At 36.0% G+C, this 14,398-nt stretch overlaps 1 protein-coding gene across 4 annotated transcripts in view; it reads left to right on the forward strand.

Annotated features, from left to right (window-relative positions):
- The window catches only part of GNPTAB (N-acetylglucosamine-1-phosphate transferase subunits alpha and beta), a 45,493-nt gene extending 33,166 nt beyond the window's left edge, over nt 1–12,327 (forward strand). For 3 of the 4 annotated variants that reach the window (XM_081330985.1, XM_081330986.1, XM_081330987.1), the window contains 8 exons: nt 1,056–1,255; nt 2,384–2,603; nt 4,585–4,698; nt 5,938–6,023; nt 7,019–7,117; nt 8,373–8,540; nt 9,522–9,612; nt 10,423–12,327. In XM_081330985.1, the coding sequence (XP_081187111.1) occupies nt 1,056–1,255; nt 2,384–2,603; nt 4,585–4,698; nt 5,938–6,023; nt 7,019–7,117; nt 8,373–8,540; nt 9,522–9,612; nt 10,423–10,500 (1,056 nt within the window). In that variant the 3' untranslated portion in view covers nt 10,501–12,327. Of the gene's footprint in view, nt 1–1,055; nt 1,256–2,383; nt 2,604–4,584; nt 4,699–5,937; nt 6,024–7,018; nt 7,118–8,372; nt 8,541–9,521; nt 9,613–10,422 lie in introns of those variants that run through there. The other variant, XR_014026885.1, reaches the window with a different exon arrangement.
- Nucleotides 12,328–14,398: the final 2,071 nt, after the last annotated feature.

Below are 14,398 nucleotides of genomic sequence, written 5' to 3' on the forward strand. Positions count from 1 at the left end.
ACAATTCCATCATAGTTTGACTCTGAACAGACAAAAGACTATATTAATGCAAGTTTCCTTAATATTTCTCACAGTTGTAAATAACAAGTTATTCATTCATCAGGATAGCTTATAATTTTCTGTATTAATCATTATCTTTAATATAAATAACAGAATGTTAAAAGGGATAGTGGAAGCTATACAATCATCTCTAATACAAGCAAACATTCCTTAATGTTCAACTGTACTTAAAATATTCCCAGTTAACAAATGTCCATAACCTTCTGAGACAACCTATGCCATTGCCCAGACCGAATTTTTGATTAAGTCAACTGGAACAGTAGCCAACATTTGAGTTAAAAGAATTCTGTTTTAGGCAAGAAAGTTAAATGTTCAAAAAGTGATCAAAAGGAAGACACATGTGATTGTTTACTGTATCATGTCAATCTTAAATAGGAAGTTGGGACATACTGCAGACACTCAAATTTGGTCCTGTTAGGTTTTGAGTTGATGTTATAAAATTCCAAAGTTTACTAGGGGTAAGAAAGTAGCCAATAAAGATCAGCTCAGTTTTCAAAATATAACATCTATGCTTTTTCCACCTTTTATAACAAGATCACTCTTTTTGGTAGGCGGGTATGCTCCAGGTCCCTTCAATTAAACAGTTGCCATCTATTGGGCCCTAGGAAGTGTGTCTTTGTTGCAGCAATTGTTCTCTGTAACACCATCCCCCCCCCCTAGACATCCATATAACTCTTTCTGAAGACTGTCTATTCTTCCAAGCTATGGGGTGGTGGATATTAAGTCCCATTTGGTTGTTTTTTATTATATTGCATATTTGCCAGATCCATGTGATTGTTTATCCTCAGTCTTAGGGTTCTTTGTATTTTAACTGTAAGCTGCCTACGTTTGTCGGGACTTGGGCAGCCTCTAAATCTAAGTAATTAATTAAAAAACAAGTTATTAGCAAAAGTGGATTAAGCAAGTAATTTAGGCTTTTGCATTAGGTAAAAAAATATTGAAGCTGAATTGATTCTGCTGCTTATGTGAGCATGATATGTGTCCTTGTTTTTTAGGAAGAAGAATCATTAAAGAAAGAGCTGGCTTATTTCACAGAAAGCAAACTTGTTGGAAGGCAGTTGAAAGATACATTTGCTGATTCCCTCAGATATGTAAATAAGCTTCTAAATGGAAAATTTGGATTCACCTCTCGGAAGGTCCCTGCTCATATGCCTCATATGATTGATCGAAAGGTGATGCAGGAAGTACAGGATCTGTAAGTCCAATGGGGGAGGCTAATTGTTCTGTTTATTTAAATATTTTACTTCCATTTTTCTACTTAAAAACCACTGTGACTAAATACTCATAGTTCTTTGTTGATGTAAATATTATTCATTGGAATCTTTGAAGATACAAGCTTAGCATGGTTTGGCTCAGCAATTTTCAGAATCTTAAAATAGCAATAGCACTTAGACATATATACTGCTTCACAGTGCTCTGTAGCCCCCTCTAAGTGGTTTACAGAATCAACATATTGCCCTCACAATCTGAGTCTTCATTTTATCAACCTTGGAAGGATGGAAAGCTGAATCAACCTTGAGCCAGTAAGAATCAAACTTTTGGCTGTGGGCAGTTAGCCTGCAACACTGCATTCTAACAACTGCGCCACCACAGTGACATAGGACTGATGTAGTTGTTTTTCTAAGCTGTTCAGGCAAACATCTTTGGATGTTCAGTGTTTGGAGAGCATGATTGCTGTCAATATACTTGACTTCCCAGCCCCAGAAGCTATGCATTTGTGCAAGGCATTGTGTGTGTGTGTGTGTGTGAGAGAGAGAGAGAGAGAGAGAGAAAGAGAAAGAGAGAGAGAGAGAGAGAGAGAGAGAGATGTAGGACTTTTTTTGTCATAGACCTTAGTTGCACAGATGTCCTGGCACTTGGTTAGGGATGACATTGCAGAAGAGTGACTTATAACAAGTCTCAACAAATATCTGACGTTGTCTGAACAACCCTAATTTTTGCATTTAATTTGCAGGCCAAAATTGTATAAGAACTACTTTACAATAAAAAGATACCACTGAGGACGACAATTGTATACTATCTTCCACTGGGAAAATTAGTTAGAACCCATGGTGGCGCAGTGGTTAGAATGCAGTGTTGCAGGCTGACTGCTCACTGCCAGCAGTTTGATCTTGATGGGCTCAAGGTTGACTCAGCTTTCCATCCTTCTGAGGTTGGTAACATGAGGATCCAGATAGTTGGGGGAAATACGCTGATTCTGTAAACCACTTAGAGTGGGCTGTAAAGCATTATGAAGCAGTATATGTCTAAGTGCTTTTCTTACTAGAAACAGTTGCTGAAACTTTGTAAATGTGAGTAATTCATCCCTTTTTTTTTTGGACAGCTTTCCTGAGGAATTTGACAAGACCTCCTTTCATAAAGTACGCCATTCTGAAGATATGCAGTTTGCTTTTTCATATTTCTATTATCTCATGAGTGCAGTTCAGCAACTAAATATTTCCCAAGTTTTTGATGAAGTTGATACAGATCACTCTGGAATATTATCTGATCGGGAGATTCGTACATTGGCCACAAGAATTCATGAGCTCCCTTTAAGTTTGCAGGTAATTTAAATAAAACCTTGTAGCTTCTTCCATATAATTGCAGAAAGTATGATTTAATCCAGGAACATGCAATAGAGTTGGCCAAAATAGTTTTTCTGAGTGAACTTCATGGGATTTTAAAAATATTTCACAGTAAATCAGTAAATCTTGTTCAAGATGTCAATAGTGTCAGTTGTGGTGAAAGAGAAGAGTCTTGGGAGATGAAAAGATATCTTCTATAAATTATACTTTTAAACATATGACAAATGATACAACAATATGCATTTAAAATATTGTCTCTATTTGTCAGCATATTAACTTTCCCCAGGCTGGTATTTTCTATAGTTGGGAGAGCAAGTGTAAAAGCTGTTCTTCCACTTCTAATTAACCACAGCTTGCATGTTCTGAACAAGATAAACAATGGTTGATATTAATTATGGAAAGTTTTAAGCAAGCTACATTCAAACTTTGGTTAAGAAAACATACAAATTAATATTGCTAAAATTAAGTGGTAAGTTATATTTAATCAAAAGAGTTGCTTTCGAACTCCACTTTGCAGCTAGTATGTGAAGGCCACTATAGTAGGTAATGTTGACCTAGGACACGGAAACCCTAGATTTAGAATCTCATTCAATCATGGAACTTTGGGAGAATCTTATTGTAAACTATTTCAAAGGGAATGGAATGGAATGGAATGGAATGGAATGGAATGGAATGGAATAGAATAGAATAGAATAGAATAGAATAGAATAGAATAGAATAGAATAGAATAGAATAGAATAGAATAGAATAGAACAGAACAGAACAGAACAGAATAGAATAGAATAGAATAGAATAGAATAGAATAGAATAGAATAGAACAGAATAGAATAGAATAGAATAGAAAATAGCAGCTGGAAGGGACCTTGGAGGTCTTCTAGTCCAACTCCCTGCCCAGGCAGGAAACCCTATACTATTTCAGACAAATGGTTGTCCAGTTTCTTCTTAAAAACTTCCAATGTTGGAGCATTCACAACTTCTGGAGGCAGGTTGTTCCACTTATTAATTATTCTGTCAGGAAATTTCTCCTTAGTTGTTGAGAGAAGGAGTTTGGGGGGGAGCATAAGGTTAAAAGATAAATCATGCTAATTTGAGTTACATGCAGTTTTCATAAACAAAATTCTCTAACGTGAACTGAGGCGAAGACAATATAGGTAGTCCTCAAGTTATGATCACAGTTGAGCCCAAAATGTATGTTGTTAACTGAACTATTTGTTAAGTGAGTTTGCCCCATTTTACGACTTTTCTTGTCACAGTTGTTAAGTAAATAATTGCATTTGTTAGGTTAGTAACATGGTTGTTAAGTGAATCTGGATTCTCCATTGACTTTGCTTGTCAGAAGGTCGCCAAAGCTGATCACATGACCTCAGGACACTGCAACCATCATAAATAGGAACCAGTTGCCAATCAGCTGAATTTTGATCATGTGACCATGAAAAACTCATAAATCATTTTTTTCAGTGCTGTTGTAACTTTGGTCACTAAATGAACTGTTGTAAGTCGAGGACTACCTGTAGAGAATTCTCTTTTGTCAACTTATACGTAGGTTCATATGATATTTGTAAAGTGTTTGTCTTTTGGTAGCTATTTAAGATGAAGTGTCCTATTTTGGATCCTAGTTCTCAGAATGTCATCATATGTTTGGAATATATCATTTCAGAATAATGAATGCTATTCAGTATACCAAAATTTCTTCTTATAGAAATAGAACCTGTCAGGAAGAAAGATTGTCACTTAAACTTTTCCTGATTATCCCATTTTGAGAAATATTATTGAATTTTAGGGGAATGATTTATTTGAATCTAAAGCAGAGACTTAAGTACAGGTTGGGCAGTTTTCATCAAGATGATAAAGAAATTAATGTGCTGAGATAATCACATTTGTTATTTATTATATATTTAAGATTATGAAGATTGCAGTAGGAAAAATGCATAACCCTTTCCCCTTTTTACCTCCTTACTAGGATTTGACAGGACTGGAGCAAATGTTAATAAATTGTTCTAAATCCCTTCCATTAAATATAACTCAAATTAACATCATACCACCAACACAAGAAGCATACTATGATCCCAATCTGGTAAGCAACTGCTATAATGTGAGTTTATTTTGGCATTAATTTGAACAGATAGTGATGTCAGACAAAATCAATTAGCAACAAATATATAATTTGTAGTAGGTCAGATTGTTAAATTGCTTTTATATACTACTATAATATATACTTCTTCTGCCAACCTAGCAGTTCGAAAGCATGTAAAAATGCAAGTAGAAAAATAGGGACCACTACGGTGGGAAGGTAACAGCGTTCCGTGCGACTTTGGCGTCTAGTCATGCCGGCCACACGACCACGGAGACGTCCTCGGACAAGCGCTGGCTCTTCGGCTTTGAAATGGAGATGAGCACCGGCCCCTAGAGTTGGAAACGACTAGCATGCATGTGCAGGGGAACCTTTACCTTTACCTTTAATATATACTTGTCAGGTGCAAACAACCGGGTCCATATGTGAAGGTTCAAAATTACTGATTTATTGCTCAAGCCCTTGCACAGGAATCTTCTTAGATTAATAGTTTGCACCTGGGTAAAATTTGATAAGGGTCAATGGTGATAAGGGAGATATTGGACTTAATCTTCTTGTAACCACATAGAGCAGACATGTCAAACTCGTGACGTCACGTGACATTGCACAATGTATTGGGACTATTTTGCCATTGCCAGCAATGGGGTGCGTGCGGCTTCTGCATGACGCGTTAAGCCCGTGGGCCGGCAGTTTGACACCCCTGATGTAGAGTCTCTAAACTGTTGGCCCACTTGACTCCTCCCCCTGGCTCTAATAGATTCTCTCCTTGTACTATATACTATTGATGCTGTAGAATGTTCTCTTCACGTTTTTATTTGAATTGTTTTAGTTGGGTTTTCAGGCACAAGATGTAAGTCTATTTTAAAAAATCCTTTTAGAATTGAAGTTGTGTTTCTAGAATGATTTATGGTCTTGCCACCAAATGTTTCTTAAACATTTGGAATCCCTGCTCAGATCTTAGTGGGTGTGTTTTTCTGATTGTCAAAGATTGACAAGTATTTTTCTTCCCTGTTGGAGAATATATTGCATACTGTAACGTACGTGTGAAATATGGAAATGAATGCAATTATTTTTAAAGTTACTCTATTTTGTATAATATTAGAATTATGGCTCTGACATTTGTTGAACAATGGCTATAAATCCTGACTCTTTGAGGAAATAAAAGAATATCAGTGAGTTTTTCTAACTGAAAAAAATACAGAGGTAGTGATCCATATTTTTTCATAATTGTTTATTTTTCAGCCTCCGGTGACTAAAGGTCTTCTAATGAACTGTAAACTTGTGACTGATAGAATTCGCAAAGCATATAAGGACAAAAACAAATATAGGTATTGATTTGTTATTGTACTAAACTGCAACAATAATAACAAATAACTAAAGAATGAGAGAGAAAGAGAGAGAGGGAGAGGGAGAGAGAGAGAGAGAGAGAGAGAGGGAGGGAGAGAGAGAGAGAGAGAGAGAGAGAGAGAGAGAGAGAGAGAGAGAGAGAGAGAGAGAGAGAGAGAGAGAGAGAGAGAGAGAGAGAGATCAAATTCAAAAATGGGCTGGATCAACCTGAAGACTTAAGAGAAACAAACTCATCCTGGTGGGAGGGGCAGTTGGGCAGTGGCTCAAATGCTCCTAATTCCTTCATTCTAAGACCCCTTGAACATATGACCCAGAGAGAAGCATATGTAGCTCACCCTGTGCTTCCCATTTTTCAAATACACACAAATACAACACCAGAGTTCAGAAACGCAGATGCAAGCACAATACCTTCCTTTGTTACACAGAAGAAAATACAGATGCCTTCTCTCATCTCAGGCGCTACACCAGGTCATTATGAAGAATGCAGAACTCCATGCCTATATCTGCATTATGTGAATTAATCAACCTTTAAAATAATGTCTAATTTATAAGTAGGAAAGAATGGAAGAAAATAGAAACCATCACAATTGGAGATAGCTATTAAAACATCATTGACTAAGGATGAATCAAGCAGTCCTGGATCAAATAAAAGCTATTTCCTTGAGATGATCAACAAGTCGAATGGGGAATGGAAGGAGATGAAATTTTGCTTGACAAGATTGAGGGAGGTGAAGGGGAAAAACAGAAAATAAAGGGTGGAACAGATGAAAGAAATATCACTATAATGCTGCTGAAAGAGTTATGAGTTATTCCTGGAGACGGAGTAAGATGGCAAGCATTTGTCCATAGAATTTCCATGAGTCAGATCCAACTCAGTGGTAATTGAATTGAACTATGAAGAAAAGGATAATGCCATTCCTTTAATTTCCTAGTTCATATTATTTTGTTGATGCTTACATTTTTATATATCATCAAGGTTTGAAATTATGGGAGAAGAAGAAGTAGCATTCAAAATGATCCGTACTAATGTTTCTCACGTAGTTGGACAGCTTGATGACATACGAAAAAATCCCAGGTGTGCATCATTTTTAAATCTCAATTTTTTATCCTGTAGAAGAAATATTTTTGAATAGGCTTTTAATTGTTAATGGTTTAAGTTATAATTTTATTTATTTTAGATTACACTGAAATTTCAGTAGTTCTAAATTGTTCTCATTTAATGGCCACTGAAGCATCTTTTAATGTACACAACTGATCTAAACTATCAATACCCCAGTTGCTTTTGATTTGTTTGATTTCTAAACAGGGAGTTTCCCAGAGCTTAAATGGGAAACTTAAATATTGTCTGTCACTTTGCTGTAAGGTTTCAGTAAGGTCTATGGGGAGCTGGAATCGGGGAAGATATTTAGTTTTTCATGTATAGTACTGCATTCATATAATACTAAGCAAAGAATGTACAGTTGTGTTAAGTATGTCAGCTGTGGCCATTCTTGAATGCCTCTGATTTGCAAGAATTATCCATGCCTTTGTTGCATCATGTCTAGACTATTGTAATGTATTCTATTGCATTGTCTTTGAAGTGTCCAAATATTTCACTTGATATAAAACCTGGTTGCTAGGTTGTTAATAGTGAACCATACTGTGATCATTTAAAAGGTCAGCACAAATTGCCAATTATTTTCTGGACTTAGAAGATATTGGATGTAACCCTTAAAATTTTGAGCAGCAATGAAGTTGGTTATCTGAGGTCTTGAGTATCTCATTACAGACCCTTCTTGGTGTAAAGATCTGCAAAACAGGCAATTCTGACTGACGCTAAATCCAGGCTCTCTGGATCACTGCCATATTAGGGATAGCATCATTTTGGAACTAAGTGGGACCCTCAATCCCTTAATTAATTGTGAACCTTTTAAAATTGCTAAAGATTAGTTTCAATCTTTTAATATGGCTTTATTATACATCATTTCTGTGACATTACTAACAATGACAAACACCGATTGCAATGAAACCATGTTCTCATATTAGGAACATAAACACTGTTAGTGGTCTGTAAAATACATACTACAGACAAAGAGAATATAAATCTTTTAGAAATGTAAAGGGAAGGTAATACAGTCTTATATATCTGTGTAAGTACAGATGTTAGTGTTATACAGTATATAGTAGATGTTCTCAACCTTTTTATTCTTATTACTTTGAAATGTAAGATCATCACATTGCTTTTAACTGAAATAGGAGAATGTATCAATTGACATTAATAGCTACCGGTAATTAAAAAGTAAAGTAGATTTGGCTCCAGCAAGATTTTTTATTATGTGTTTTTCCCCCAGAAAATTTGTTTGCCTTAATGACAACATTGATCACAATCATAAGGATGCCCAGACTGTAAAGGCAGTTCTTAGGGATTTTTATGAATCCATGTTTCCCATCCCATCACAATTTGAACTGCCAAGAGAATATCGAAACCGCTTTCTTCATACGCAAGAGCTTCAGGAATGGTGAGTCCTTCGGCACCCTTGAAATTAATACACAGGTATTGTGTTACCACTCGAACTAAAACTTTCTGAGTTGACCAAAGGAAATTCTCCTTTCTTTTATGGTGAATTGAATTTACTTAAAATTAAAATAGCTAATATTTCTATTTTTTAAAAAAGACAAACAGAAGAACAATAATTCAAACATTTCATTGATAGTTCAGATTCTGTGTAATTTAAACGTGCTCTCTTATAGGGTCTCATTTTAATAATTTAATCTTTGCTTTCAGCCAACTGGGTAAATATTTTAATTAATGCATGGGTAAAATACCAAAATGTGTGTCAAAGTTTTATTTTGTTCACTCTTTCAAATGTTGGTATCTTCCTCAGTCAAAGATTACAGGTAGTGCTTGACAAATTGAGCCCAGAAGTGGTCAGTTGTTGCGGCCATTAAATGGATCACCATGTGACCTGATTTGATTTTAAGACCATTGTTATGACATTCCTTAAGCGAGTCACTGCATTCATTAAGTGAATCACATGGTCGTTAACCAAACTATGAGGTCATTAATTTAGCATATTTAATGACATTTTCTGTTTGAAAATGGCAAAAAATTTGCAAATTGTGGTCACGTGACCATAGAATGTTGAGCCCAATCATAAATGCATGTTGGTTGCCAAGCACCAGAAATGCAATCATGTAACTGTGGGTATAGGGGCAGTATACCTTTTTTAAAGTCCAACTTAACTTCAAACTAATTAAGCAACAGGTCATTAAGTAAGGACTATCTGTAATGCACAAATCTAAAATTAAGGATGGGGGATTCTCTCCATCCACTTCCCAGAATATAGGCCTCTTATTTTTATTTTTTTAAAAAGGCTTCCCCAAAGCTTGTTGAAAGCATCCTTTTGTATAGAGTAATCTTTTGGTTACATAAATTTTCTCTGGTATGTTGGATTTAATCATTCATTTAAAAAACTCTTATTTTTATCATATTTACTTAGGAGAGCCTACAGAGATAAGCTGAAATTCTGGACACATTGTGTATTAGTAACATTGATTGTGTTCACAGTCACCTCATTTTTTGCTGAGCAGGTAAAGCTACATACATCGAATTTTTCCTGGGAGATCAATCACTGTATACTAGAAGTTCAAGTATGGGAAAATACAGTAATATACTAAGGTCAAAATCTTACCTTGTTGTACCAGCCACCAGTTGTGTGGCTTCTACAGTATCAAGCAAATACTGCAATGAATTCATCAAAAGGAGTAGATGATGTAATGGGATATATAATGGGTGTGGAAACGAGAATTGCCCTAAGATGACCTCTTCATTTCTGCTTCTATGAAAGGAATTGCTGTTACGGTCATGGGAACAAAGATTCTTAGTTCCAAATGTTTAGGAAGGGCATTTTTTACAACTACACATTTGGATTGATAGTGTGTTGCTTAAAGAGACAAATAAAATACAATTATGTTTTATGAACATATTTATGGGTATCTGGCTAAAAGGCTGGGCCCAAAAATTGAGATGCATATACATCCTCAATAATAACCAATAGTCTGTTCAGAAAGAAAGACTGAGTAGATTAATTTTCTTCAGAAAAAATCATGGTTAGAATTATTATAATGATTTGATGGAATATATCACTTTCTAGATTAATGGGGAACCAGGTATGTAACCGTTTCAAAGGCATTATATACAGGGTTTTATGGTTCTCCTCAAGGGGTGTATTATGCTATAAAGTTTGCCATACTTTCTAGAGAAGAACAGTCTTACCTATGAAATACAGATGTTGGAAATACAGATGTTGGATAGATGTTTCCAGAGTATACAATATAGCGACATGAACATGTGCATCAATGGTTTTTTTAAAAAAAATAACTTGTTCTTTTATTTTTCAGCTAATAGCTCTTAAACGAAAAATTTTTCCAAGGAGGAGGATTCAGAAAGAAGTTTGTTATGAACGAATGAAAGTGTAAAAGAATACTTATTTGTAAATCAGACTACCTCAACATGTGATAAGCATGTAAAGTCTTTAGTTTCAGAAGTGTATTGATAGTTATTTCTAGGGCATATGTAGAAGTGGCCCCATCCATTATTGTTGTGTTTCTATGTGTGATCCATGCTACTGAATTTAGAGAGGGAAAATATGTTTGTGAGGCATTGCGTTGCCAGATTTCAAATGTTTGTGACTCACAAGTGATCTTCTGAATGCTTTATCCTTTTCATAAAAAGGGTTACTGAAAAATAGCTGCATTTATTGCAGCATCCATTGCCAATGAAATATAATACTGGAAAGTTAAGTTTTTATTAGATGTGTTCTAAGCTTCTGTCGCAAGCCATTTAATGAAGTATTAACCATTTGTTTACTTCTTTAATTTGTTTATTCTGCTCTCTGAATCAGAAAATATACAAATTTGGGCTGTAATTCTGCACCCCACTAATACAAAGAGTGGGATATGGGCTAGCATACATTGAAATCGTTATCACAAGTATGTCATGGTATTTTTTCCTGCAGCCAGTTAGATCAATCTGTAGATTACTGTAGAAGAGAAGGAAGAATGTGATATGAAGCCTAAAAGAGAATCAGTTTCCAGATGTTTTTATGAGTATGCGAGTAATCTTTAAATTGATAGAATTCTCTGGCAGCATTGTGGCACAACTGGAACTCCCAATCAGGTTTAGAGTCCCTACCATTTATCTGTGGGAATCTTGCACTTTGCTTTAAAACAAAGGGGCAAAATTGCTACTTTAGCTTCCCTACTTCCAATTTACATGCTACTTACTTATTGTATTTATATGTAATGGATTCAGTTATAGGTTATTTTCTGAAAGATTCAAAATGTCAGTTTTGTTGCTATGTTTTCTGTAATTAGGTACAAAAAATTGGTACATAAATACTATTCAAATCTGTGGTGCCAAAGTAATGCCTTCGTTAATCATAATTTAAATTGCTGCTCAATCCACTTAATTGAATGCCGAATTAACATTTAAATGTTACAATCAAGTAAAGAGGCCTAGATGTAACTATTATTTATACAAAGGAATATTTTAGCAGTGAAAATGAGTTGCTACATTTTGTCATACATTGTATTGTTTTGTAAGTGTATTAGCATGAAACCGACTTAATTTCTCATATCATGTTTTTAGAAAACTGAGATTTGTTCTATAATCTGCTTTATCAATAATTTTCCAAAATCAGGAACAGAGAAAAGGGTAATTTAAAAAAGATACTTTGAGTGAATTGTTCTCAGTCATGAATAACTACTAGAATTAAGATTACATCAATCATTTTATAATGAAGATAAAAGATTTTCATTGTATATATGCTGTAAGATATATGTTTTCTTTTAATAGATAGTGTCACTGATTTAAAATGTTTTCTGGAAGATGTGTCAAAGAATGATCAAAGATTTAATTTTCTGAAAACTTTAAATATTTCCAAATAAAAGGCACCTTATTCTTTATCTAGAAAAACAAGATTAATTTTAAATACAATAAATTTCTTTCAGCTTCTGTAAAGTAGCTTCTTTTAACTTTTTTAAAAAATAAAAGCATTTTACCATGACAAAAAATTGAATAAAGGACAGAAGAGATTGTTGTAATGCTAAAAAGGACGGAGGGATAATTGAGTTTGTTTGTAACTGCTGTAAAGGATAGAAGTAGCTTCTGTAACTATGGGGCTTTTTTCTTTTAACAGTATTCTGTTCTGCACTTTTACCTTTTTTCCCTTTTCTTTCTTTATCTACTGCTATATGTCTTGTAGCTATGTAAAAACTTTTAATAAAAATTAAGAATAAAAAGCACTACTAGATACATGAGTTATTTCAGTGATCAAATGATGAAGACTAACATTTGGAAATGGCAAAACTGACCTGTTTGATCAGGGGAAAACAATTAGTACTTTTTTTTTTGGAAGACTGGAAACCTTCTGCAGACTTTTTGCTAAAAGAAAAAAGTGAAATGATTTATGGAATTAATGATTGAAAGAAATGAGGAATAAGGCTTTCTTAGCTGTATTGATATCCTCTTCTGCATCCTTGCATTCAATATTTTCCAAATATGGTAAACAAACTGTGAACTACTGCCGTTTATTTTGAGTCCAAGTTGAAATCAGAACTGACCAAGGGATACAATTGTCATAGAGACCTATCTCCGCTAAAAAAAGTCACATTCAGTGTGTACCGGGAGCCAAAGTAAACACAACAGATTTGTGTTATAGCTGCTGGTTATATTTTTTGAAGATTAAGATTACTTGCAAGGGAAAATGCAAAAAGCACTGCTGAGGGCCATGAAAAATGAACAAGAATGCAGCCAGGAAAAATGCATTTTTACAATATTCATTTCACCAATAAGAATATATAGTTGTTTTGGTCTCCCCCCCCAATGCTTTTAAGCTGTGATAGCCATCCAATGTACATGTGTACACTCATTAGGTTTGACTGGGAAGACCTTTTGACTTTCACTACAAAATGACAGAAGTCTTCTCTTAGGGTTATCAAATCTAAATGAAAAAATCAACAACTGCTAGACGACAACATGAAATATTCATCTGGTTTGCTGCACCTCCATCTGGTAGCCTTATGATCTCTCATCAAAATGCAGAAAAGTTAGGAGGGTTACCCATTTTATGTATACATGCGTGTACACACACAAACACACTGATTCGTTCAGTTTCCACAGCTGCCAACTCATCTGAACAGCTTAAAATTCTATACCTGTAGTTCTGTTCAATAGGGAAATACAAAAAAAAGTGGTCTCAGCTCGCTTTCTAGTAATAAAATCCTTGCACTGGTAACACTGCTCATATCTCTCCTGCCTGATTTTTTTCTTTAAATTAGGCCATTTTTTCTCAAAGTATTTCAGAGCTTGGCCTGGAGTCCTTTCACCCAAACACTGATGCTGGATGACTGTCTAAATATGGGGAAGGCATGTGGGGAAAAGTATTAAGCCTCCAAGTAATATTTCTGAACTGAAACACACGGCCCGGGGTAGGGGGGGAGGAATCTCCAGAGCTGATTGCGGAGTGGAATTGAAAGGCGGCTTTGTGAATTAGATCAGACGTTTAGGTGAAAAAGCATCCAGGTTAGGTTCAAACAACACCAGGTAGGTATGCAGTTGGTTCAAAAAGCTGCATTTGGGTTGTGTGCTTTTATAGCAATGTGTTTTATAAAGATGTATACACGACTGCCCACCTCACAATCTGGGGTATTATATGTGCCTGTGTGTTAATTTATTTCGATTTATATACGGTCCCCTATCTCACAATCTTCTAGCGGGTGTAGGTGCCCTTCCTTTCTTCCCACTCCTCAGCGGTCGTGAGGAAAGGAAAGAAACCATCTGGGAGCTCCAAATTCGCGCGGTCGACAGTTACGTGGGCCTTTCTCACAGTCTTCTCTGACGCAAGCGCAGACCGAGCCTTTGAAGAAAGGGCGGGGAGGATTCAGGAGCGCAGAGCTGGGTGCGGGTGGCGTGTTTTTTCGTGAACTCTGCTCGCTCTCTCTCTCTCTCTCTCTCTGAGGGGAGGAGAGCGTGGGGCTTGGGGCGGGAAGAAAATAGCGGGAGGGATAACCAGGGTGCACGTGTGGCTGGGCCGAGAGGTCGGTAGCTGCTGGCCTGCTGTGCTGTCCGCATAGGGGGGATGAGCTCAGGCAGAAAGCGGGGTCGCCAGTTCGGCTCTGAGGTGATTTGGGCGGGAAATAAGAGGCAGCGGCTCCTTTGAAGAGCGAGCAGAGGGAGCGTTTTGTGCGATTCTTTCTCCTCCAGGGGCGTATCGGGGAGACTCTTCCAGTAATGGCGAAGGGAAAGGCGGGCCGATTAAGGATACTCAGAAGAGGCTTTCATCTCATTTATTAAACTTATTTATATGTAGACTTT

This window comes from Vipera berus, assembly GCF_964194415.1.
Source record: "Vipera berus genome assembly, chromosome: 6".
Classification (NCBI taxonomy): domain Eukaryota; kingdom Metazoa; phylum Chordata; class Lepidosauria; order Squamata; family Viperidae; genus Vipera; species Vipera berus.